Source organism: Manis javanica, chromosome 1 (assembly GCF_040802235.1).
Source record: "Manis javanica isolate MJ-LG chromosome 1, MJ_LKY, whole genome shotgun sequence".
Taxonomy (NCBI): Eukaryota; Metazoa; Chordata; class Mammalia; order Pholidota; family Manidae; genus Manis; species Manis javanica.
In genome coordinates this window covers 55162331-55189037 of record NC_133156.1, presented here as the reverse complement: position 1 = coordinate 55189037, position 26707 = coordinate 55162331, and the positions used below count along the sequence as shown (strand labels likewise).

Genomic DNA, 26707 nt, shown 5'->3' with positions numbered 1-26707 from the left:
CAAAGGCCACACATCCTTAGGCCTGTGAAAGCCTCTGAGAGGGGCCCTCTGTTACCCAGCATCAGCAGTGCCCACTGACCATCACAGAGATGTCCCCAGTCGCTGCTCCAGCAGAACAGGTGGGTCTGTGGTGTCTGTACTATTCTGGGCACTTGAGGAGCTTTGCCAAGGTGGGGCCTCTTCCAGGTTTGGGGAAACCTCTCCCACTCCTCTCTTGCCAACTTCAGTAAAATTCTCTCTGCTCTTCACTGAAGACTCAAGCATCTTTGCCTTCCTGCCCAGCCTCAGCCTCCCTGCAAGTCAGGGAGCATGAAGTAGCCAACTTGTTTGAGATGCAGAAAGAGGAAAAACTGCAGGAAGCACAAAGCTTAAGTGATTATCTCCGTAAGTTATCCTGGAACAATTCTTTTTACCTCCCTCGTGCTGGGCCTGTCCCAGGTTCTGGGCATAGCATGTTGAAACATGTTGTAGAGCAGCCCACACTGATAGGTCAGGGTCTTATTTTTCTTTTTCAGCATTTCATTATGGAAATTTCAAGTTTATACATAAGTAGAGAAATAGTGTAATAAACCCTCTTGTATCCATCCCCCCAGTTTCAGCAGCTCCTAGCAAATTCTATTTAATTTATACCTCTACCTACTCCCTCCCTGTCATATTATCTTGAAGCAAATCCCAGGCATCCTGTCATTTCACCCATAAATATTCCAGTTTATGTCTTTAAAAAGTAAGGAAAGATATATTGTTAAAGGAAGGAAAACTTCCCAACTGATAACCTTTGCTTATTTGAAAACAGAAGAAAGTGACCCGATGGTGGGGGATGAGTAAGTCCAGGCTCTTCCTGACCCTCCCATAGTGCATGTCAATCAAGTCCTGTCTCCTCACTGCTTCCCTTTCTCATCAGCAAAATGCAAACAAGAGCCTCCACTTTAAAGATGAGTAAATTGAGTCCCAGAGAGGGAACAGGCTTTGTCCAACGTTACAGAATTCATAATACTTGGGCAACCTAGAGACAAGTGGGTCACCTAAGTAGGCTTATACTTTGGGTCCCTTCAAATTAACTTTTTTCTTAATACTTGGTATTTATAATACCAACTTAATAGTAAATATTTATTTAGAGGTGACCCTGGGTGCTGCCCAGAGAGGGGTCGTGAAAGGGGATTCTGGTGGTAGCCTCAGCTTGTCCCCTATGCTTGCAATTCTGTGCTGGTCCCAATTTGCATACCCTCTCCCCCAAGTAGAACCAACACCAGCAGTCAACCTGCCCACTCTCTTCCGAAGGCAGGTCAGCAACCCTTGGCTGTTACTCGGTTTGCCCTGGGGCTCTCTTTCCCCAAGCAGCTTCTTCACTGAATCCTCCCTATTCCTCAAGGTCTTCTCCCTGAGAGGAGTTGGTGAACCAACCAGGACTATTTTCAGGTACAAGTGACAGAAAACCTAACTCAGTTATCTCAGCAAAAAGGGAAATTTGTTGATTGACGTGAGTTCAATAGACTCTCCTTTGGGATTGATTGGATCCAGAGGAAATCTGTTGTTTTCCCTGATGTTGGCTCTCTTATCAGGCGGGATCTGCCCTCATGCTGGTGGCCTATCTCTGGCCTACATTGTTTCTTTTTATCAGCCCAGCAGAAGGGAAAGATTCCCTTTCCTGACTCTCATTGGCTCGTTTTGTATCACGTGTCATGCCTGAACCAATCATCATGGCCCAGAGTTGGCTATACCGGTTGGATTAGATCTGGGTCATGCGGGGGTGGGTCGGCCTCTTCCAAAGCCCACTGGAGTGAGACTAGAGGAGTTTTGGTTCCCCGGAGGGGAATCAGTGGCTGTTATTGAGAGGGAAGGGATGGTGAGCAGGCAAGGAACATTTCCACTCTCCAGTTACATTTCCAGGGAAATGTAGCGTCCCTTAGCTGTGCCTTGGGCAACCCCTAGCTGCTCTGGCTCTTTCTGCAGCATAACTTGTGTGAGAGCTGATCCTGGAACCCGGGCTCTCAGCCCAGGGCTCTTCATGTCCTTTCCCTCCCACTCTGTGCCCATGTGGTCAGCAGGCAAACTGGCCTGTGTGTTCCAAGCCAGGGTCACCGGGGAAGACCTGCCAAAAAGCAACTTGCCTTCCTTCCACACCAGCCGGCCCTGGCCCACTGCATCTGAGAGAAACCCACAACACAGGCCCTGCTGCCTGAGCCATGTGCATGCATGTCTGAAGGTCCTGGATTTCCCACCGTCTGCTTGGCCAAAAGCAACTTTCAGTCTTTCAGTCTGAGGACCAGGAGCTGTTTCCACTGGAACTGCCATCCAGCTTGCCTATGATCCAGAGCAGGCTCTTCATATCTCTGAGCCTCAGTTTTGTGTTTTGGAGCATTGGTAGAATGGAGCTAATAGCGATGCTCACCTCCCAGGGCTGTGAGAGGCTGAAATGAGCCTGCGACTTGTAAATGATTGTAAAAGCAGAAAGAATAATACTAACCATTACTATTGCCACCTGCTTCGTCCTCTCAGGAAGTGTTTTTTTTTTCTCAGCACCCCCCTTCTCTTCTGTTCTCCCTAGGGGAGAAGCAACTTGCTCAGGACTTTGATAGAGATGAGTTTTGATGGCTTGGAAGCTTTCAGAGCCGCCCACTCTTCCTCCTCCCATCCTGCTGAGCTGACAATTTCACATGACATCAATTCCTCTGACAGCCCGTGTAAACAGATGGTGGTCCCTGCTGCCCGGGGTGCTGGGGAGCGATACCATGGTAACCCGCTAAACTGTGACAGGTGCCAGGACGGTGGGAAATCCAGGACCTTCAGACATGCATGCACATGGCTCAGGCAGCAGGGCCTGTGTTGTGGGTTTCTCTCAGATGCAGTGGGCCAGGGCCGGCTGGTGTGGAAGGAAGGCCAAGGCTCAAGTATAGATGCTGCTCCTTCTTAGCCATGTGGCCGTGGCTAAATTTCTTCCTTTCTCCTGGCCATGGGTGGTAATTAGCCCGACTCCAGAGTAGCAAGGGAATACACCTGCAAGTGCTTACCTTCAGGATGGGTACATTTCTGGTGCCCCGTAAACATTTGTTGAATGAATAAAAATATGAATGAAGGGGACCTTGAAGATCAGCTTCCTGGAAACTGGTTGGAAACTGGACCCCTTACAGGTCCTCCTTGGAATAAGGCAAGATGTGTGCATGGGATCTGAGAGTGCAGGCAGCTGAGATGGCAACTTCCAAGAGCCACCCCAGCAACTTCTTTGAATAGTTGGGACCCAATGCTCTGTAAGTGGTGGTATTTTCAGTCCCAAATCCCCCCAGAGCACGGAGGGTAAATTAGCACTCCCACGTGGGACTGGTCTGTGGGCCCCAGAGGGTCTGGGCTTACGGAATCACAGCTTTTACCAACTCTGCCTGCTTGCCCCGGTTTCCTAAATTGTTCTTTCATCCCTGTTGGCCTTGGAGCTCTGCTTTAAACCGTGGTGTATCTCAGGGTCAGAGGGGGCAGTGAGTTGACCAAGGTCACGTAGCAGGCCCTACAAACCCCCCGGGCAGGGGCAGCCTCCCTTGCTCAGCAGGGCCCTCCCCAGCCTCCATCAGCTCCGTGAGCTCTGTTCTTCCACATGGCTGCCCAGACTCCCCACTCCTTCCTCTTTCTCCTTGTCCTCCCCTTTGTTCCATGTGCCTTGTGGCAGGGTTTGCCCCCTGCCGGAAACACTATCTCGAAGAAACAAAACAGGCTTGTTTTGCCACTGACTGGCTGCGCTCCTGGGCAAGTGACTTCACCTTTGGAGGTCAGTCCCTGCATACGTCAAAGGGAAGAGACGGCCTGGGTGGATTAAATTTGATAATACCTGGAATTTGAAAGTACCTGGAAGAGTGCCTGGCACATAGCAAACTCTCAGGGAACTGCAGTGGTTTTTGATATTTTGTTATGAGGAAGAGATTGCCCTCCTTTATGGAAAGTGCTTTCAACAAATGGGATTGGTTTCAGGCAGGATGCGGAGTGGCAAAAGCACAGGTGTGGGAGACAGCTGGACATGGGGCAAGCTGTGTGACCTTGGACAAACTGCTTACCTTGTCTGAGCATCTGGAAAACAGGCTAACGATCCCCACCTGCAGAGTTGTTGTGACTGGATGGGTGCTTGGAGTACGGCTTGGCAGAGCAAGTGCTTGGTACATGCTAGCATGAGGCTGGTTCTGCTAAGTTCTCCTGGAATGCAGGTTATTTTGATGCCATTGAGTGCCAAGCTCACCCAAGGCAGGGTTCCTCATGCTGCATTCCTGGAAGGGGGCATTTTGGCTTCTGCTTGCATACCTCTAGTGACAGGAAACTTGTTCCTGTCTAGTTGGACAGCTCTGCCAGAAGCCAGTCTTCTGTGGCATTCAAACTGCTCTCAGGGCACCAGAACCAGCTTTTCCTCCGCTTTCTCATGGCGTGGTGGCCTGCTCCTCTGAGCCAGGGAGAACCAAAATGGAGGGGGTGGCCCGATTAGCTACCTGGCAGCATGTTCTCCCCTGCCCCCCACAGAGCTTTTTGACCTTGTTGGCCAGGCTGGAAGGCTTGAGAGCTGGCAGGCAAGCATGAGAGGTTGTGCTTGGGCAGGCTAAGTGGGCCATCTGTCCTGGCGGAGTCCCAGGGTGGACCTGTGGTAGAGGACCAAAACATGGCTGAGCACAGTCTCACAGGCCAGGTGTGGGTTCAGTGCCCCTAGTTATGGCTGGGTTGGGGGTCTGTGGCAACACTTCCCGCCTCACAGTGTTCTTCCTAGAATTAAATGGTCAGAGATATTTTTAAATCTAACATGGTTCTTGGAATCTGCTAATGATCATGGATTTGGAACCTGTAATCAGTGAATGGGTTAATCAGCTCCAGAGTGAAGCTTCCAATGAGCCAAGTTTTTAAACATTCATTACTCTTTCAGTTTCAGGTTGTTTTAAAAAAAATTTTGCTTCTTTTAAAATTCATCAGCTTGGGGCAAGCTGGCTGCCTTAATAACAGCACTAGGAAAATGGTGATAAGGTTCTGCCAATAACAGATACTTCTCTGGCAGTGAGGCAACATCCAAACAGTTTCTGGAGGCTTCCAGTCTTCCCTTTGGTCTTCAAGTGAGATCAACACCTCTGGACCCTCTCCCCTGGCTGTGTGAGCCACCCTGATGTCTATGGCTCCTACTTTCCCTACAGGAGACAGGGCGATTAAAAGGAGGGCAGCAAAAGCCCCAGAGAGAGAAGGAAGTAGGTCTAAACCCACCCTACTTGTGTTCTTTGTCTGGATAAATTGGAGGGATTAGATTGTTTACTCTTCCCACGTTTGTCCTCATTTCCATCCCATTTTAGGCTCACAGTCCTCCCAGTAGCAGAGATGAGGAGCACACGGGCCAAAGAGGACAGGGTCCCAATCCTTCCCTTCCATTCTGGTCCTGAACAAGTTATGGACTCCTGACTGTGGGAGGGAACTGAGGTGGTCCAAATGAGCTGGCTGCCCAGGAGAGGGATGCTATGCTTGGAATGTTTGTGTCCCTCCACCCCAAATTCATATGCTGAAATTCTAATCCCCGTGATGATGATACTGGGAAATGGGGCCTTGGGGCAGTGCTTGGGTCATGAGGGCAGAGCCGTCATGGTTGAGATCAGTGCCTTTGTGAAAGAGAGACCCCAGAAGACATCCTTACCCTCTTCTGCCACATGAAGACACAATGAGAAGACTGCAACCAGGGAAGGCCCTCACCCCACTGTGCTGGCACCCTGATCTTAGACTTTCAGCCTCCAAAACTGTGAGAAATATATTTCTGTTGTTTATAAGCCATCCAGTCTGTGGTATTTTATTATAGCAGCTTGAATGGACTAAACAAAGCATCACTGCCAAAGAGGTCCCTGGGGGGGCTGTGCTCATCAGGGGTTCTGAGCACTTCCTCGGTGGTGGAGCTCACTACCTTGCAAAAGGACTCAGGAGAGGGCTAAGATCGCTGAAGCTAAAGTGAAAAAAAGTGTGTTCTGGTCTTCCCTGTGCCCACGAATGGCTGTGACTTCGGGCAAGTTGCTTCCCCTCTCTGGGCCTCCATTTCCTCATGTGTCAAATCAAAGGTCTGGACTAGCTGATAATAATAATCTAGAAGTCATCATTATTTGGTGCTTCATAGGCTCTAGATTCTGAGTTAAGTGTATCACATAAATGATCTGTTTTCACTCCCCCAACAACTCTTGAGTTTTTTTGGAGAATCCAAGTGTCAATAAAGATCATTATATCTCAGGTCTTTTGTGTATCTGAAAGTTATTGTAGCCACACTTTTACATGTTTGCAGACATCACAGACATCAGCCTTTTGATAGGGAACAAGGAATTTCCAATTAGATACAGTACCAGTTAGGATTAGGTGTTGCTGTACATAACAGAAATCCCAAAGCAACAGGGGCTTAAACACACAAGGGTTTGCTTTATTGCATAAAAGTAGTCAGGGAGTAGGCAGTGCAGGGCTGGTGTGGAAGCTCCAGAAATTAATAGAAGATCCAGGTTCCTTCCATCTTTATTCTCTGTTGCACAAAGCTCCCATCCTCAAGGTCACCACAAGGTCCAAGGAGACTCAACTGTATTTAAAAAGGCAATGAGAACACTGACATAAATGGAAAATGAGTATTGCTTGCCAGAAATAGGAGGTAAATCATAAAAAAATACAATGAAAACAACCCTCTTATTCATTCTAGAGAGATGCTATTACTTGATAGAGGTCCTGAATTTAAATCTGCTCTGTCTCTGTTGTGAAGAATGACCAGGACAGAGGAAAGCTTTAAAGACTTACCAGCCCCAAGCTGAGGCTTCCTCCTTTAAGGAAGAAGGACTTAACACAACAGTGCTTTCTTATGATGCAATTCAACACCATGTAGGTCCCCTCCATGTACATCTGAAAACATCCCACATTCCATTCTTTGAGAAGCCATAACTGAGATTGAAGCCTGATTGGTTAGTGACGGCCACATTACACAGAGCAACGAGATCTCAGGGGCATGAAACAATGAACGTTCATTCTCAGAGATCTATGGTTTAGTTAACACTGAGCTGGCCTAGGTGGGAGTGTATTAGTTGACTCTTCTGTCTAGTTGGGTTGGCAGACTTTTTCTGTAAAAAGTCAGAAGTAAGTGTCTCAGAGCTCTGTTGCAGTGATTCAGCACTGCTGTGGTGGTGCGAAAGCAGCTTAGCAAGACGTAAGTGAATAAGCAGGGCTTAGATTCAATAAAAGTTTATGAACACTGTAAGTTAAATTTCATGTAATTTTTACATGTCATGAAATAATATTCTTTTGATTTTTCTCAATCATTTAAAAATTCTTAGCTCTAAAGCCAAAGAAGAACAAGTGATGGATGGGACTTGAGCTGAAGACCACCATTTCCTCACCCAGGTCTGAGACAAAAGCTGTCACTGCCTCTGCCCAGGCTGGCTCCCTGGGATGTGGCCTGCGAAATTGCACTGGGCCCTGAATATAGGAGGAGACCACACTTGGTTGAATGCTCTGTTGTAGCCATCTTGATATTATTAATAACTTTTAAATAAGGATCCTGCCTTCTGCCATGGGACCTGCAAAGTATGTCTCCAGTCCTACCTCTGCTCACAAGATGTATAGAGACATAGAGAGATATCCCCTGATAGTGATCTCGCTGGTGCATGTTCTCCGCGGTGATGGCAGAAGTGCAAGAAGTGGAAACACTTAGGCCTCTCAAGACATAGGCCTGGAACAGGCTCATTGTCACTACTTCCCACCTTCTCTTGGCCAAAGCAAGTCATATGGCCAAGCCCAAAGCCAAGGAAAGGGAAAATGTCCTTTTTATGAGCGGGACTCTAAAGTCACATGATGAAGGGCTTGGATACAGGGGGAGGTGAAGAATTGGGGCCAGTAATGCCATCTAACACCAACCCTATATGAGAGTGTTAATCATTCTGGCTGTTTGCACACCTCCAGTACCAAAGAACTCATTAGTTGGTCCTCTTGTTTATAAGCTTTATTAGTCTCCTGTTTCTTCAGACCAGGCAAAATCAAGACTGTGTGTGTCTTGAGGTTGATTGTAGGGGGCAATGATACTCAGATAGTCTTTCTTCCCCCTGCAAGGGAGTGGAGAGACAGACTGTGCAGGACTGATTCCATTTGTGCAGAAGTGAGGGACTAGAACAAACTGGCATTTTGAATATATAAGCCGGCAGCCAATCTCCTCCCACAAGACTCAGTCAGCAATCTTTCCTGGAAAAATCCTCTTGGGGTTCTCAGTACCTTGGATAGCACCTTCGCGCTGCAAAACTGGAGAGGAAAAATATCTGGCTTGTATTCTACTTGGGGAATTCTTTCTAGGTTTTAAACACATCTGAATAAAGAGATTGAGTCCATAAACATATATCTGACTATACCACTCCCATGCTTAAAGTTATTTCCTGGCTCCCACAGCTCACTCTTGGCTTCACATGTTATGATCTCTGACTTGGCCATAGCCTGTCTAGACAGCTGCATTTCCTGCTCCTCACTGGGAACATCTGGACACTGGCCATCTCCCACCTATAGGCTTTGCACCCACTGTCACAGCTTAGGCCATCACCAATGTGCTAAGCCACCTCAAATACTTTCAAACAAAAAAAAAAATGATTGGCTCATGTAACTCAATGTCCAGTGGTGGAGGAACATTTAGGCATGCAGAAGTGCTTAAATCATGCTTTTAAGAACATGCTTTCCTCTGTGTTGGCCCCATTCTCAGGTAGGCACTCCCCTCCAGTAATCAGTAGCAGCTCCAGGGGAAAACGAGGGTATCTTTTTATATATTCCAAGCAAAGGTCCCAGGGCTGACTGTCATTGGCTGACAGGGGTCATGTGTCCATTACTAAACCAATGACTGAGGGAGCTGGAGTGTACTGATTGGCCAGGTCTGGATCATAAACCCATTCCTACATCTAGGAGGGTGGCATTAGGTCGCCTTAAACCACAGGGGCCAAGGGTGGGGATTCCCCAGGGGAAAATCAGAGCTGGTTACCAAATGAAGTGAAGTTGGCTGGGAAGCCAACACACAGGCATCCCCACCCTCTGACTCCTCTCTCTGACATGCTTCCCTCTTCTCTACCTGGCAAACTTCTAGCTCCACCTCTAGTGTTACCCCCTTTGCACACCCCCACAAACCCCCTGGAGTAAGTCTCTGTGCACCATCCCATCACACTATGCTGTGCTGTGAGGTGTCTCTTGGGGAGCATGTTGATGAACTTGGCCAAATTCCCCAGTTTCAGAGCATGCGTCAGCTCATGCCTCCTCTGATCTCTGTATGCCCCCAGCTTTCCTCCCATGTCATCCTCAGCTCCCACTTCTTTGAATGTCGCCTCAGGTTGGCTACTGTTATGCACACACTGGGGCCCTCCCCCATCTCCACACACACACAAAACATCGTGCTTGTGATTTTGTGAATCTAATTGCTTGACTTAAGACTTGAGGGTGACAGAAGAATCCCATGGCTCACAGCAGAGCCCTCTGCCATTAGGCTGGTTCTCCACTTACCCCACCCCTTCCAAGAACACCCTTTTCCCCATGGTGACCCTAACTCCTCCTGGGCCCAACCTTGACTCCTCCTGACTCCCCACAAGGCAGTCCTGCCAGTCCAGTCTGTACTTACCTACCACCCTCCCTTCCTTTACCCCCTCCTCCTTCCATCCTCTCCTCTCCTCCTAGCTCTGGTAAATAATTTACATGGCAGCAATTCTAACTGTCTGTTGAGGCTCTCTTCTCCGCAGGATCTGAGCTCCTTGAGGGCAGGGCTGTGTCCAGATCCTCTCTGCATCTCCACTGCCTAAGACAGGGCATGGGACTGAGTAGGTGCTTAGTGGAGGTTGAATACAAAAACTAGTTTCAATGAAAGGCTGCATTTTAAAAAAAGTCAGCAAGAATTTCTTTGGCTCTGCAGGAAGTGCAAGGAGTGTGGGTGAGTGATGATTTCAGCAGAAATGCCACAGGACGCATGGGTTCTCAATTATTTATGGGGCTAAGGAGATGTGTTCTCAGAGCACTGTGATGTATTCCGAGGCTGTCAGGATACAATATGAATGACTTTGCTCCTTAGAGTCCCTGTATCCCTACCCTGCAGCTAGCAGGAGGGGGCCTTTTAGCTTCTTTTTGCGGCAATAAAGAACTGTTTGATTGGAACTCTGCTCTACTCCTGCCTGGTTACTGCTTTTCAACAAGCTGGCAAAGGTGACGAGATGAGAGTAGGATGGGCTCTGGAGGCAGGGGCCTGGGTGCGGGTCTTGCTCTGCCCTGGGTCACTCTATGCTTCGCCCTCTCTGGGCTGCCGCTTGCTCATCTGTGCAGTGGAGCCCAAGCACTACCTTCCTGCCAGGGGCTGGGGGCATCCAGGGAAGCTGCAACCTAGGTGGGTTCATAGCCTGACACTGGAGCACACAGTAGGTGCTCATTTGATGGTAATCCCATGCTCTGTTCTGGGTAAACTGGGTCCAGCTGGACCCTGCGCAGCCCTGACTTCTTTGAGTCTCCCATCAGGTCCAGAATTCCTGGATGGAATTTTTAAAGAGATTTACAAAGCATTTACTTCTCATTTGAACCAGTGGGTTGAGGTTGTATGATTATCTGCAAGGGAGTTCTTTTTGCTTCTGAAAGGGAGATTGAAGGGTTTTTAGGCAAGACTTTGAGTATTTTTCTCAAGAGCAAGGGATATGTCAGTTATTCAAGATATGTCAGATATTCCAAGGACAGGAGTTATGCTGGTCCCAGAGCCAGAGGATAAACTGGTCTTAGGGACAGAGGATGTGCTGCTCCAGGGGTCAAATGGTGTGCTGATCCTATAGGGACAGCCAGATAGTCCTGAACTTTCACCTTGTGCTTGGAACCCCCGGAAGTGTTTGGGGATACAGGCAACCTCTGGAGCTTTGTCCCTTTTGGTGTTGGCCCTGTTTTCACTGTGGAGTTCCACTTGCAGACACCTTCTATGGTGTTCATATAATGACCTGCAAAGACTGTGATCGCAGAACCTCTAGGGCCTGGTATTCCATGGTGCTTAACAAATGATAGCTGAATGAATTATCTGATGAATAGCCTTGGACTTGGGGTGAGATGGAACTCAGTGCAAATTTTAATGTGTGCTTTGCTAAGTGTCTATCCCCTCAGAGCATCCATTTCTTCATTTGTGAAAGTGGGTCTAACCCACTGACTGTGCTGGGTGTTTGAGGCTGGAATGGGATCGCGGTTGGAGAAGCAACCAGCATATTGTTAGCGCTCAGTCCACGAGGTTTCTTCCTCTGTGCACCCTTCTGTCTTCTTCAAAATTTCAGAAGTCTCAATTTTTTCCTTATTCTTCTCTAAATAAATAATTTCCTCCTTAAGTGCTGCCTTCTAGATAACTAAAACTCTCTATTTAATTTGATTGTTTTCCTGTTTGTTTAATTACTACCATTAAAACGTTAATGCTTTCTTGTATTTTTTTCATGGCAGATGTGATATTTTAGCTCCACTTTGGGTTACTGTATTTGTCAAGTTTCTGCCGCTGTGAGTATCAGAGATCTGATTCAAAGTGGCTTGAGGAAAAGCGGACATTTATTGGTTTCCATACGTAGATATTCTGGGGGGTTGCTTTAGCCAAAACAAAGCTGCGTCAGGAGAACTGGATGGTGGGTCAGGGTGCTGTGCCTGTTCTTGGCCCTGCTTCCCGAGCTACCCTTACTCTTGGCTGGAGTAGCCGTTTGCTTCTATCCTCTCCTCTCAACAGCATCGCTCAAAGAGCTGTCCCTTCCCATTGGAGACACCAAGAGTCTTGGTACTTGGGTCCAAAGCCTGCAGCTGGGAGACTGTGACAGGCTGGCCTGGGGTGGGGCTGGGGGCTCAGCCCCATCCAACCTCATGGCCTGAGAGATGTGTGGGGTGGGGTGGGTCCCACAGGAATCTGGGGTAGGGTTTTGTCACCTGAGGCAGGGGAAACATCAGTAAGGATTATTATTATTTGTATTTTGCAGGTGAGAAAAACAATCTGTGCCCAGCACCATTCTATCAGCAGCTAGCTTGACCCTCTCTGACAAGCTTGTTTCCTCTCAAAAATGGAAACTGGGTATCACGTCGTCAACTTATAAAGCCCTCTGGAACCAGGGTGCTTATGTTGACTTCTGGGTCTATCCAGGCCACACGCGGGGCCCGTGGCAGAGGCGGCCCAGGCGGAAGTGCCAAGGAAGGTTGTCGGCCTTTGTCACGGCCCCTTGTCAAGGGTCCCCATTGACGATCCCGTTGTGTAGGTCCCTGTCCTGGACTTCCTTCCCCTGTCTGTGAGAGGGAAGCAAATCTCTTGTCTTCCCGGAGATGTTTGGAGGATACTCTGAGGGGATGAACACCTGGCAAGCACTCAGTGAATGCAGCGTTGGCTCTGAGGCTTTGTGACCTCAGTCAAGTCCCTTCAACCTTTTGGGCCCAAGCATCTTCATCTGAACGAATGCAGTAATGGTGATTTTGCATCCAGGGTTGGACATGTAGGAGGTGCTTAATAAGAGTTTGGAGACCAAGAGGAGACAGGAGTTTATAAACAATAAATTCCGACCAGGTGCCAGGCTTTTTCACCAACATGATCTCACTGTTACCAAGTCCCTTGCTATTTAGATTAGGACACCGAGGCTCAGAGAGGCTTAGACTTCTCTAAGATCACACAGCTGAGGGGCAGAGCCAGGCTTTGAGCCCATGTTTTTACTGCTGTTCTAGTTGCTCCCCTGAGGAGCTGGGAGACTGCTTCCATATACAGCCCCATCCTCCGGGGCCTGGCTGCAAGGCCACCCGTCATGCGTTCTCCCCGTGCTCCCCAGACCGGTTAGGGCCTTTCTCTGGCTCCGCAGGCCCTGCACCACAGCCCTCACTCCGTGGAGTCGTAACTCCCTCTGTAGCCGCCGCACACATCCTCTTCAGGGGCGGCGGCCCTGGGATGCAGGAGCGCTCACAGAGAGCGCCCCCATCATGGCCGGACGCACAACAGGCTGGGCTCAAACCCCTACTCCCGGGAAGTCTGCGTGACCTCAGCCTCTCTGAAGCGATCGCGTGGTAGGTGAGGTGTGGTAGCAGGCCCTGGCACCCGGGAGGTGCTCAGAAGCGCTCTTCTCCTTCCTCCCACCCCTCCCTGCCTGAGACCCCGACTGAGAGCCTGCTGGGGGCCGGTGGCAGAGGCATCACAGGGTCTCCGGGAGCTGGAAGAGCACTGTTTGGAGTTGGGTGCACAGGTCGATGCCGATTCCAGGGTGCGGTCAGCTCCCCCAGGCTCAGTGTCCTCGGCTGGGTCCTGGCCTCCCCCAGCCTGGACGCCCTGGGTGAGAGACCCATGGAAGAGGTGTGGGGTGCTGGTCTGACCCCATGACCTGTGTGCACCCCTGTATCTGCCTTCTTAGCCCCTGGATGAGGATCTTTTCAGACTCAAGGAGGAGGAGGAGGTCTGAGGGTGGGGATGCTTCCTCATCTTCCTCCTCAGGCTTGGCTGAGGGCTTGCACTTAGGGTGAGTTTAGGAGCTCTGGGAGTTCTGGAGCTTCGTATTCTGCTCTCAGAGCTGGATGGACAGGTCAGATACCCTCCAGGGCACAACCAGAGGTCCTTAGAGTATAAGGGAGGGGCCTGTGGGGATGTGTGGTGGGGAGCAGTGGTAGGGGACCTGAGAGACATCCTGCTGCATAGCCGGTGAGTATCCAGGCCAGGGCCAGAGCTGGGAGTGGAGGTTTTGTGGGGCAGAGGTATCTAGTCAGCTTTTCCAGGGCACTGGAGGAAGAGTAAGTTTAGGGGACAGACTTGAACCCACTATCTAGCAAGGCAATAATTTTCTAGAGGAGTGGTGTGCTCCCTGTTTCTGGAGGCATTCAAGTAGATACCCCTGACCATCAGGCAGAGACACGGAAGGGCAGGCATCAGAACCCTCAAGGACCCTTCCTGATTCTCTCTCTGTGTCTGGGGGTTATGACAGATTATTCAACAGCTCCTTTGTGGGGGTGACCTTGGCCTTATAGAGAAGACCACAGGGTGAGAAGCTCTGAGCTGGCTTTTGAGGCCTTGTCAAAGACACGGCAAGCAACCCTTGGGGAGGGGCCAATCATGTTTTTCTTTCCTGCTCTCAAGGATGACAGCTATTGACTCCTGCAGCTTAGCATCTAGTGCTTACAGATTCATGGAAGGCCATGTTCCAGGAGATGCAAGTGACCAGAGAGCAGACAGTAGCTCATTCCCTAAGGGTGAAAGGTCAGAGATGGTCAAGGGGGCTGTGGGGAGGCTGGATCCTGGAGAAGTAAGGACGCTATGAGAAGCACTCCAGGTAGAACCAGGTAGCTGAGATGGAAAATTGGGGATGATTTCCTCAGAAAGGTGGCATGAAGTACAGTCTTAAAGCATGGGGAAGATAGGGGAGAATGGGAGAGACGTAGCAGGCACTCCCTGAAATTGAAACCAGGGCCAGAGGCTAGATTTGTCAACACTCATTTGGTTACAACAGATAGAAATAGGATTAGACCCAAAGAGGATTTTTTTGTTATTGTTGTTCACATAATGGAAAAGTCCAGTGTTGGCTTCAGGCATAGCTAGATCCAGATTTTCAGACAATTTCACCATCTCTTTCCATTCCCTAAGTCTATTCTCTTGTACCATCTCAGAGGGCTTCTCACAAAGATGCCACGAGCAGTACTTCTCCAATAGACCAAGTTCCAAGAACCCTCTCGTTGTCCTGGCTTGGGCCATGCCCACCCCTGGACAAGGAATGGAAGGCTCTGGCTGGCTTAGACTGGGCTATGGCCCACCCCTGAGTTAAGAATGTTCCAAAGTATTTCCATCAGGAAACTTGGGGTGCAGTGGCCAGAAGAGGGAAAGTGGATGTTGGAAAGGTGAAGAGAGATGTCCAGGGCTGGCGCGTGATCCTGCTTGTGGGCTTCCTGCTGTCAGCTGCTGCCACCTTTCCTTGACTTCTGAGTTCTCCTGGCTTCCTTGTCACTGTGCTTTGCCCTCCACATAGATGCCCCTTTTTTTGTCTGAGAATCCTCCCGGTGACGGCCAGCGCGAATGAGCACCTGCGGTAGGCTGAGTAATGGCCCTCCCAAAGAGGCCCACGATGGAGTCCCTAGAACCTGTGGTATGTGACCTTTCACGGCAAAAGGACTTTGCAGATGTGATTAAGTTAGGGATTTTGAGATGAAGAGATGATCCCCGATTATCTGGATGGGCTCCATGTCATCACGAGGGTCCTTATAAGTGAAAGAAAAGCAGAAGAGGGAGAGGAGGGGAAATGAGGGCAGAAATGGAGATCGGAGGGGTGCAAATGCTGGGGGCCATGAGCCAAGGAATGTGGGCGGCCTCCAGAAGGTGGAAAGGCAGGGAAACAGACTCTCCCCTGGGGCTTCCTGAGACTCATTTTCGACTTCGGTCCTCCAGGATGGTCAGATAATAAATTTGTATTGTTTTAAGCCATTAAGTTTGTGGCAATTTGGTATAGCAGCCCTAGGAAAAGATTATACCTGAGTACACGATCTCTCACTTTCTGGATATCTCGCTGCACGCTACCTTCCCTCCATCACCCAGAGAGAACATCTCCGCAGGGCTCACTGCTGAAGGTCTGCTCCTTCCCTCCAGGTCTGCGCCACCTGGCAGGAGGGGCCACGCTCGGAGATCTGCCACTGCCAGGGACTTACTCTGAACTCTCCTCCTCCACTGGGACAACTGCCACACATTTTAGTTTAAATGTCAGCTCCCCTGAGAAGTCTTCTGTGACTCCTTCAACACTTTACCTGCCCCCTTCCTTGCACACTGGGGTGTAAGTGCATGTTTCTTGGCCCCCCCATTAGGCTGTGAGCTCATTGAGGGCATATGGCATGTGATTCTTTAGTTTATCACTGGCTCCCTGCAAGAGCCTGCACGTAGGAGGTGCTAAGTAGATATTTGTTGCATGAATAAATGACAATACATGCACCACCAGGCATGTTGGGGAGTGGTCAGAGAGAAAGACGAGGTTGGATGTGACTTCCTCCCCAAATCCATTTTCTCTTCTTCCCGGTTCTCATCTTCCTTGCAGAGAGAGGTGGCTGTGGCCGAGTTCTGAGTTCTGGCCCACGAGATGTAGGCAGAAGTTATGGGCTCCCTTTCTGGGATGAGGCTTTTAAGAAGCAGGTGTGTCCTTCATTTCCTCCCCTGCCTAAGGCTGGAAGGAGATTGGGGCAAGGCCCTTGTATTTAAGGGAAAGTGGCTGTGAGTGGTGGAAGCCTGTTCCCTGACCATGATCAGGAAAACCCACTGACTAGGAACACAGGCTCATGTCTCATGTGAAGAAGAAACCCAGTTCTGATGTGTTGGGCCCTTATTCATTTTGAATCTACGTTTCAGCAGCTTGTGCTAGTCTAATACCAGAAGTGAGGGTGTTGCCATAACAACAGACCTAAACTATGAGGCATGGCCCCAGGGCTGGGCAGTGTGAGGAGAACGACGTGGAGATCACAGGCAGGAAAGTCAGGGCCTCTTATGCAGCTGAAAATATTGAATGAATTGCTTAAAATGGACCATGGAAGTGATTGTTTCAGGGTAAGGGGTAAAGAGTCTGAAAGCTAGTGTGCATTTGTTCCTTTGTGCTGCCCACAGTGAGGTATTGCAAGAAAGACATGAGCTCAGGCAAGAATTGTGCAGTCTGCAAGCTCCAATGAGAAGAAATAGAGATCAGAAGTGTGGGGCCTCTCTGGGTTGTTCGGATTTTCCTGACCTGGGCTAGTCCAAGAAATGAGCAAGAAATCAAGTGCTGGGCTTGAGTGTTCCTATGCCTATGGGTCTATCTGTGCAGCAGCTAGCATTACTCTGACTATGCAGGTGGCGTGGCAAGTACACCTCTGGGTGCCAGGGGACCCCTGAGATAGCCTTTGGCTGAGTCTGCAGGGGCAGCTGCACCAAGCCATGCTCTCCCTGGATGGCTTGCCCTGGAGCCTATGGCATGGTTCTGCAAGCAGAAGGCTGGGCTCAGATGGCTGCAGGATTTCCAGTAAGCTACAAAATCCAGAGAGAGACAAAAAGAGCTGTTTATTCCTAAATAAAAGGCCCTGAGCTTTTGCCACAGAAAATAAGAACCATTTCCTGGCCTCACCAAAGGCAAAGGCAAAAATAGCAATTTAGAAATAATGTCTTTTCTTTGCTTAGTTCTACAGCTTACAAAATTCTCCTACCTCTATCATCTCATGTGATGCTTCCACCAAGTCTACGAAGATGGTGTTATTCACATTTCTCAGACAAAGGAACTGACACTTAAAAATTAGTGACTTGCTCAGGGTCACACAGCTAATAAGTGAGGGAACTAACTCACAACCAGCTTCCCATCTCTAGAAATCTGCTGTTTAATGACTGAGATACGGAGGGGCCTTTTGTTCAGTGGAGCCTGGTGTGTGTGTGTGGGGTGGTCGTCCTTGCATCTCTGTGGGCCCCAGCGACCCCATGCATTGGGATTCTGCAGGACAGAGGGACCATGGAGGGCAAGTATGCCTACCCATAAAAATCTTTACTGATGATACAGCTGAGGCCCAGTGAGGTCGGGCAGCTGCCTGTTGTTACTCAGCAAATGGTAGCGAACTGTGATGAAAACCCAGGACTTCCATCTGCCCTGGGGGCCTTGCCCTCTGGCCCTACCCCCTCTGCCCTGTCCGCGGACCCTGCCTCCTCAGCTGGCACTCAGATGCTCTGAAGGAAGAATCTCACCTGCGCCCCCTCTCCCCCACATCCCCACCTGCCCGGTGCTCCATGATGCTGGGCTGGGCCCAGAGACCCCGGGGGTCTCACCAGGGCTGGGATTCCAGCCTAGACTCTCTGCACTGGATGGTGTCCGGGACCATTGCTGGTCTTTGGCCCTCAGCCTCCCCACCCCACTCAGGGGGACTTGCCCTCTGTGTTATGGGTGGGGCTGTCTTTTAAGGTGTCATGTGTTTTCCAGGCCAGGCCACTGGAGGGTGGCCTTAGGCCAGGGTTTCGAATCATAGGGATGGACCACTTGCCGAAACGTGGCAACCTGGCAGAGCATAAAAGAGTTCTTTCCTTCTGGGCTCCCAGAACTGCTCCGATTTTTGCTGAGCTCAATCCTTCAGTTTTCCCTTCATTTTTATGAACCACCTGACATCCTTCCAAAAGATTAAGTTCCCTCAAGTCAGAGTTTAGGGATTGCAGCCAAGGACTCCTAATGATGCAGCCAGAAACCCAAGTAGGTAGAGGGAGAGAAAGCCTTCCCCAAACCTTCCTTAGAGCAATGTGGTGCGCAGGAACTGAACACTGACTGGGCTAGTCCCTGGGGTCAGCACGGCGCTCCAGAGAGGCAAGCCTGGGGGCGCTCACGGTCTGTGCAGGGGATGGAGATGGCAGAGCCAGGGCCCAGTGTCACTGCTTTGCTGTACCCGCATCTCCGGTGTAACAAGCTCTCAACTGCTAATGCAGTTGGCACCCAGAGGGTTTGCTCTGGCTTCCTCTCATTTCCCTTAAAAAAAATCAATGAGATTCTCATGTCTTTAATAGAGACTAAATCAGAGCTTTTTATAACCTTGTTATGGGGTTGGCATTTTCATTTCCCCCAAAGCTAAAGTCAAGTTAATGTGGCATCGTTTGGGAATTGGACAGTGGACTGAGACAATTGGTTATGATGAATGAACAACAATCAACCTAAGTTTGGCACTCTACTATTTCCAGAGATGCCTGTGGGCATAACAACCGCCCTGCAGGCTGAAAACTGTGGCTCAGAGATGGGAAGGAACTTGCCTAAATTCACATAGCCAGAGCGGAAGTGGCAGAGCTGGGTGGGGTTTGACCCTGGATCTGCCCGCTCAGCCCTGATTTTCTCCTGTTCAGCAGTGCAGAGTAGTCGTTGGAACTCTGGGGGCCGTAGGCTGGCGGGGCTGCGTGGAGATGCTTTCTACAGAGAGGAGGTTTAGGGCTAGCAGGTGCTGCGGGAGGAGCATCTGTGTTCCCACACTGCCCCCTGGTGGGCTCTCTGTGCCTGGCCTCCGGGCCGGTGGAGGGGTTAGCTGGGAGTTACACGCTGGTTGTGGCTGTGGGTGGGGTTGAGGAGAACAGCCCCTGGTTTGGACAGCTAAATGTTTAAGCCTTCCAGAAAAGATAACAGATGTTCATATATTTGCTTATTTGTGGGAAATGTCTTCACTCATTTATTTATTCAATATATCTCCAGAGACAGCTGTATGCCCCAGGCTAACATGCTGGTGTCTTGGCCCAGCCCTTGTCCTTAGGAGTCCCCAGCCTCATGGGAGGGTCAGGCTCGCAGGCAGAGTCCCACGATGCAGATTGGTGTGGACACCAAAAAGACACACCCAGGGCCTCCTGGGAGCCCAAAGTTGGGTGGAAATGGGGAGTGGTGGGTGGGGCCGGGGAAAGGCTGGCCAGGGAAGTAACAGCTGGGGTGAGAGTTTGAAGGGAGGTGGGTCAGACGGGTGCAGAGAAAGAGACAAGACCACTGTGAGGCAGATAGCCCAGAGCTTCAGGGGCCCTCGCTTTCCAGGGCTGTGGACTTCGGGGTTTCATCATTTTGTGTGCTTTTCCTTCAGGAAACCCACCCCGAATTGCGTAGCCTTCAGAGGCTACCCCAAGCCTGGCTCTGCCCCTGGACAAAGGCAGAGCCAAGGCAGTGGTGTGCGGGAGTGGGGAGCAGGCAGACCCGGGCCCACAGGGATGAGCCCGGGGGGTGGAGGGTGCCTTGGGGCAGTGGGGAGGTGGCAGAGGGTAAAATGATAGAGGCCGAGGGTCAGGTTGGCCCAGCATAGAAATGCAGACTCTGTCCTGTGCGCAATGGGGTCCCATGAAAATTATCTGAGCAGGAGAGTGGCCAGGCCTCTCCTGAGTTAAAACGTTTTCTGCAGAACGCAGAGCTCTCCCACAGCAACCCTCAAGCCCCTGTAGAGGGCTGCGCCGTGGTTCCTGGGCTTTGGAGACCCTGCCCACGCCTCCTGCTGCATTGTTCCCTGCAGGCGAGGAGCCATGGGCCCAGGAGGATGTTTGCACCTGGAGCCCACTGCCAGCCCTTCTTCCAGGTCACGCCCTGCGGAGTTGGGACCTGATTCCAGGATCTGGGCAGGCCTTGTCCCAGCTCCAGTGGCCAGAGGGTGGACCGTGCTAGAGTATGTGCCTGGCTGGGCCCCAGGTTGGCTGGCTACTTTGGGGATGTGGAGAGGGAGTTGGAAAGTGCCTCATGGAGGGAGGCAGGCAGCCAGAGCTGCTGTCAGGTAGGGGAAGGCCTCTGGGGCCTCCTTTTGTTGACCATTATTCCCTCCACAGTGATTTATGAGCACCTGCCTTGTGCTGTGTGCTGGGCTTACTGAGGGCCAAGCCAGACTGGATTTCTGGGCCAGATGCGCTATGCCAGCCTGGGTACTGCTGGCAGGAAATGCCAGGCCTGGGTCCTGCAGGCAGGCTGTGGAATCCAGAGGCTGGGGGCTGCATATAGGCTTGAGGGATGTTCTGTAAGGAGCCAGGCTGAGGGCAAACACCAGTCCAGACAGGGGAGGCAGAGTCCCAGGGTTGACCGTGCCTGGTGTAGAGACGCATGGGGAAATGAAGGGCAAGAGAGAGGGCCAAGACCAGGATGCCCGTGGGAGGAGCCCACTGCTCATGCTTCTTGGCTCTTGGTATATAGCACAGCAGTAGGTCAAGTGGCTTAAGAGTCCAGGGCTGGGCCAGAACCACAGAGGGAGAGGCAGGGCTCTCTCAGGACTGGGGAGGCTTATCTGGGGGGTGTGGGGGAGCAGAACTTGGTGACTTATCTCTGGCAATCTGGTCTTTGGGACATGGGCCAGACCTCCGGTTCTCTCAGGAATGGGATCCCCACCATGTCTGCAGCCCCCAGAAGGCAGCAGGAGGCTCCCCAAAGGCGGGGAGGAGGTGCTGCTCTGGCCCAGCCTGGTAATTAGACCCTTCAATTGCAATTACTTTTGTAATTAGCTCAGCTGGTAATTGGAACTGGAGGTAGTAATTTCTGTCCTTCATAGAAGCTCCCTCTGAAAGGGGCTTTGCTCATGTGTCCAGAATGCAGGGTGGTGCTTTGGGGAGTGCTGGGCTCTTAGGTGGGAGCAAGGCACACAGAGCCCAGGACGTGGCTCCCAGTGAAGAATTTGGGTTCTGCTGGACCCCTGGGTGGGACATTTTGGGCATGCAAGTGAGTGCTTTGTGCTCTCCTCTTGAGTGTGGGTTGGCCTAGTGACTTACTTCTAACCAATAGAAGATGACTGCAGTGAAGGGTGTCACTTCTACAAAAGGCTGTGGCTTATGGTTTTCCAACAGATTCTATTGCCCATGTCTTACACATTTTGAGGAAGTCAGCTTCCACGTGGGAAGGAAAAGATCGAGAGGGACAAAATACTGCCAACAACCCCTGAGTGAGCCTGGCAGCCAGTCCTTCCCTAGTTGAGCCATCAGGTGAGATCACAGACCCTGGGCTGACCCACCGTGATCACAGCCCCCAGAGAGACAGGGAAGCAGGAAAGTCAGCTAAGCAGGACCTAGATTCCTGACCCCAGAAACTATGAGGTAATAGACATGTGTTGTTTTGAGCTGCTAAGTTTTGAGCTAATTCATTATACAGTAATAGGTAGCCAGTACATGGACAAACTATTAAATTACATATGTTCAACCCTCTGACTTTGACAAAGTATACTTTAAAAACAACCTGGAATATCAGGTTCAAATGTAGAATCTTTGGACCTCTCGGAGTTCTGCACCAGAACATGGGGCCACCCCTCTTCTCTTCCCACCCCAGCTCCATCCCATATGCCCCAAGTCTCATACATGCCCAAGGACTAGAGCTCCACACATATCCCCCCCAAATAGCCACTCCTGGGCCCAGCCGTGGGCAGCCATCAGCAGGGTGGCCTCAAGAGGTTGGATCTGGGGAAAAGGCCTACACAGGCCCTCAAATTGGGCTCTAGCACTGCCTGGCCAGGAAATCCAGTGTGGTTTAGAAGCGGGGGCTTCTGGTGGGCACAACTCTTGGCCCCAAAGACTCCTGGCCCTGTGAGGCTCAGCTGGAGGGCCAGGGCAGGATTTTCCAAAGTACAGGGTCCACAGCAGGGGTGAAGCACCCCCAAGCAAATGCCAGAACAAATGCAACCCTGGAGAGCCAAGAGGGGAGGGAGGGGATTAAATAATACCTGTCCAAGTTTTATTGGGGCTACTCTATGCCAAGCACTTGCCAGCTCCTGGACACCAAGAATTTCAAAGACACAGACCCTGCCTTCCCAGTTAGGGAAGACATACCTGAGAGCAGACCCAGTCTTTCTCCTGAAGCGTATGAATTCTTGAGAACTGGTACACAGCAGAGTTTTCAGTTCGACAAACCCTCCTTTAATTAGAATTTGCTGAGTACCTATTACATGCCTGGAGCTGGGTATTAAGCATGAAGGAATTAATTAGCATAAGTGTTATCAGAAAGCTCACAGATTTGTGACAGAACCGGCTGCCCTCTGAAGCTCATGCCGAGCTGCACCCTACCCACCAGCCGGATCCATTGATGCCTGGGCCCACCACTTTTTGCACAAAGCTTAGTTTTACATTAAAGGCACTTGCTGCTTTTGATCAGAAAATTGTGTCACACACGGACACCAAAGGGGTGGAGGGGGCTAGGAAATACAGATGTTTGCAATCTACAGTGGGCAACAGAGGAAACTATAAAAAAGCAAGAGGAGCTCACAGGTCTGGGCAGCCGTGATTGACAGTTGCTTGCCATGGCAATAAGCACGTGAAATAACAAGTTGAGCAGGAGTAAACCCAACAGTCTTACCTGAGCAATGCACAAAAGCGAAGCACTTACATTTCCTTCTAATACCGTGCCACTTTTGTTTTTGGAGACCACTCCTTTGAGAAGGAAGGATAAATCTCATCTTGTCAAATAAAGGATTTTAAAACCCCTCCATTTGTTTCTGCAGGCCACATTCTATTTCAATTTTGGGTAAATATTTAAACAACTCCACAAATGAATGTTCGGTGTGGCAGTTGTTACCGTTTCTGACCTCAGGCTCAGGACTACCCCACCCCCCCCCTCACTGCTTTGTCGCTCTCCCCCTGTCTAGCTTTTGCCTGCATATTACCAAAAAAAAAAAAAAAAAATGTTGATTCCAGAATATAAAAATAGAACTGTAAAATTGAAACCAATCAATGTTTATATTTGAACATGTTCTGCAAGGAATAATATTATGCCAGCTGGCGAACTGCAATTGAATTCAACACTAATAGAGTCATTTAAGGTGGGGTCTGGAAACATTTTAATCTGTTGATAAGATAGAGAGTAACTCATCCTAGATTAGCTTATTTATACAGGCAGGACCTGCATCAAACATCAAACTATAGGACTTTTTACAAATCTGGAAACCTTCCCTATCTTCATTTGGTGACATGTAAAATAATCATTTAAAATTGTGGGGTTTTTAAAGCAAACATTCACTAGGTACCAAGTAGGTGCTGGGCACTTTGTATGCATTATCTCATTCAATCCTGACACTAATGGTCATTCCCATTTTACAGATGGGGAAATTGAGGTACAAAGGAATAAGTAACAGGCCCTAAAGTGCCCTTTGAACCTGAACTGAAGCCAGAGCTCAGATCTTAGGGTTTCGAGGTCGAGAAAGGAGTGAGGATCCTTTTTCATAAAAATCTTGAGACTCATAGTTTGCATTTTTTGCTCCCTCATCTTCTCTAGGGTCAAAATAGAACTGGGCTTTGTCAGTAATGATGCGGTGGGTCTGACCACAGTTTCAGAGATGTAAGGACAGGAGCCTCAATCCCTACACAGTGGCTATAGGGGTAGTTTTGGTCTGGTTCAGTTTCCTGAGCTTGATACAGGTGGTAATGCTATTTTAGAACCTCACTTGATGCCATGGTGGATCAAAATCACTACTTCCAGATTATCAAAATCAAAATTAGGATCTTAAAAAAAATAACTTGAGTCCTTGTGGAAATGGAGATACAAAATCTCTCTTGAGGCTTCTTTGCCTCTAGGAATTACTATGGATACCAACCAGTGAATAGATTACCTGGAAGACAGCTTAAAACCAGAACATTCTCACTATTTCTTAGTGCCAGTTCCTCACAGCCTGCAGCATGGATTCGATGTTTCCAAAGCAGTTGGATAGCTGTTGGCACCAGGTGGTAGAAGGAGACTTAGTACACTTTCCCATGAAGTTTGGTAGGTTGCGCAGAGTGGGGGAGGAGTCTCTTGTTGCACAGATGGTTAGCTGACCTGCATCAAGACCTTGGCCCCTCTCAGTGGCCCTGAAACACGCCAAAGGACCACAGAGAGATGGCATAGTGTCTTGGTGACGTTGGAAGTCAGGGGAAGGCATAAATTGCGCCAGCCCTCCCCCATCAGACTGTAGGGAGCCCAGGTGGGCTAGCAGGTGGATATGGGTTTCTGTAACTTAGAATCGCTCTCAGCTTCGAAGTAGGGCAAGTGGGACCTGCTGCCCCTACAGGAGAATCCCTAAGTGCATAACTATTCTTATTTTCATTTTATATTTGGTGAAACAGACACAGAAAATATGCCTTTCTCTTTTTTCTTGAAGGATTCCCAGCATCAGAAGTTGTGACCACTGAGAATATTCCAGGTAATTTTTATGTAATTATGAGTTCACCTGAGTTATGGTTGACAAATTACACTCTGTAGACTTTAAAAATATTGTGTTTTATAGATATTTAACTAAGTATTATTAATTTTTAAAATTAACATTTTTCTTTTCATATTTTGGAGACTCAGAATTTTTTTTTCCAGACCCCAAATACCTTTGTTGGTCTCAGAAAAGCTTGTGCTGAGTGTCTAATGGATAGAATGCCCCTGTCAGCAGGGGGCACTCTTGACCCCTGGCTGTGTTTTAGAAACCCAAGATGTTGTCAAAGCATACTTTTCAAAAGATTAAAAGTATGACTCATATAATGTAGAGTCAACATGTGACAGAGATTAACTTAACCTATTCATGAGGAAACAAGCAGGCCTGAAGGAGAATCTAAGAGATAACTATATATCTGGAAAGGAAGAATCTTTTTGTTTTCATTGAAATATCGATATCAAGTATTACATTGGTTTCAAATGTACAACATAGCAACTCAATAATTACATACATTACTAGATGGGTTTCTGTAAGTGTAGTTTCCCCTTTTATCATACCAAGATATTACAATATTATTGGTTATACACATTGTACTTCCATTCCTGTGACTTACTTATTTTATAATTTGAAGTTTGTACCTCTTTATCCCCTGTTTCACCAATCCCCCCAACCCCCTCCCTATGGTAACCAACAGTTTGTTGTCATTATTTATGGGTCTGTTTCTTTTTTTGTTCGTTTTTTTCATTTCTAGATTCCATATATAACTGAAATCATATGACATTGGTCTTTCTCTTTCTGACTTATTTTGCTTAGCATGATACCCACTAGGTCTATCCACGTTGTCACAAAAGGCAAGATTTTCTTTTTTTCTTTCTGAGTAATTTTCATTCTGTATATGTACGACATTTTGGAAAGGAACAATCTTGAAATAAGATTGCTAAGTGAGACAATAAACCATAACCTTTAGTATTTTTCCTACTGCACAGAAATTGTTGCATTTCTATTAGGCTGAAAGAAAATATTCGCAACTTATCAATCTTCTACTAGTCAGCACATAACTTTGCGGAGCCTGGTCCTTATCAATAGTAAACAGTAAATCAACAAAGGGACTTTCCCCTAGAGAATCATAATCCTGACTGGGCCTACTAGATACACTCCCATATGACTCAGAGGATCTGCTGTCACCCTTTAGCCTTATTCCCAAGTTTGGGATAAATTTTCTAGGCAATAGAAATGGGCTTTTCTGGGGCAAGTCCTTCCTGGGGTCAGAGCTGGACGTAGATGTGTGGGTGCCTGGGCAAGTAAATAGTTTGGCACCCCTTTAGGTCTGTGTCTCCCAATCTCTGTTCGGCATTTACTCAGTAGGGTCAAGGGAAAACTAATTATTTCTGTTAGTAAAAACTATACCTGGAGAGAAAGTCACTTATTCATGTCCATGCTCTTAAGGGAGTCAGTTCTGAAAAATACTCAGCAAAACATTTCCTGTCTTTTGGTGGTGGTTGTTCCTTCCTTAGGTCGCCTTTGGGAACTAGCCAAATCAAATAACAAGTGGGAGGTATAGTAAAGGGTTGTGGTTTTAGGTAGGACCTATTTTTATTGGTAGGCGGTAGGAACGACTTGGTTTCTGAATTTTAGCAGCTGTCCCTGTGGATGCTAAGCTTGCTCTGACTGCATGTGTTATGGGAAAATGTCCAGAATAGGCAATTCCATGGAGAAAACTGCCAGTGGGCATGGGGTTTCTTTTTAGATGATGAAAATGTTCTGGAAGACAGTGGTCTGGTTGTACAACTTGGTGAGTATACCAAAAAGTACTGAATTGTATACTTTAAAAGGGTGGATTTTATGGTATGGGAATTATATCTTACTTTTTAAAAAACCCAGAAAGGCATCAGCCCAGCAAAGCATTTTTTAAAATTCCATGGCAGGGAGCCCTTTACCTTATTGCAAGTATAGGGGTCCATGCACATTTCCCCAGCTATGTGAGGACAGTTCTGGAAACCTGAGTTAATATGTTTGTGGTTTATTCCCGTGATGTTCAGGGCTTCCTACCATGTCTAGTTGGCTCAAACCATTATTTGGCTCGGGTCAGGCCTATCTTCAGTGACATGTTTCAGGGGAGACTTAGGTTCCAGGGACCGAGAGGACGCCCCTCCTTGCTTCT

At 48.9% G+C, this 26707-nt stretch overlaps 1 protein-coding gene across 1 annotated transcript in view; it reads right to left on the bottom strand.

Annotated features, from left to right (window-relative positions):
• Nucleotides 1–6403: 6403 nt before the first annotated feature.
• The window catches only part of HRH2 (histamine receptor H2), a 74648-nt gene continuing 54344 nt past the window's right edge, over nt 6404–26707 (bottom strand). Inside the window, exon 3 of the mRNA XM_036995215.2 lies at nt 6404–6547. Within this exon, the coding sequence (XP_036851110.1) occupies nt 6544–6547 (4 nt within the window). The 3' untranslated portion in view covers nt 6404–6543. The remainder of the gene's footprint in view (nt 6548–26707) is intronic.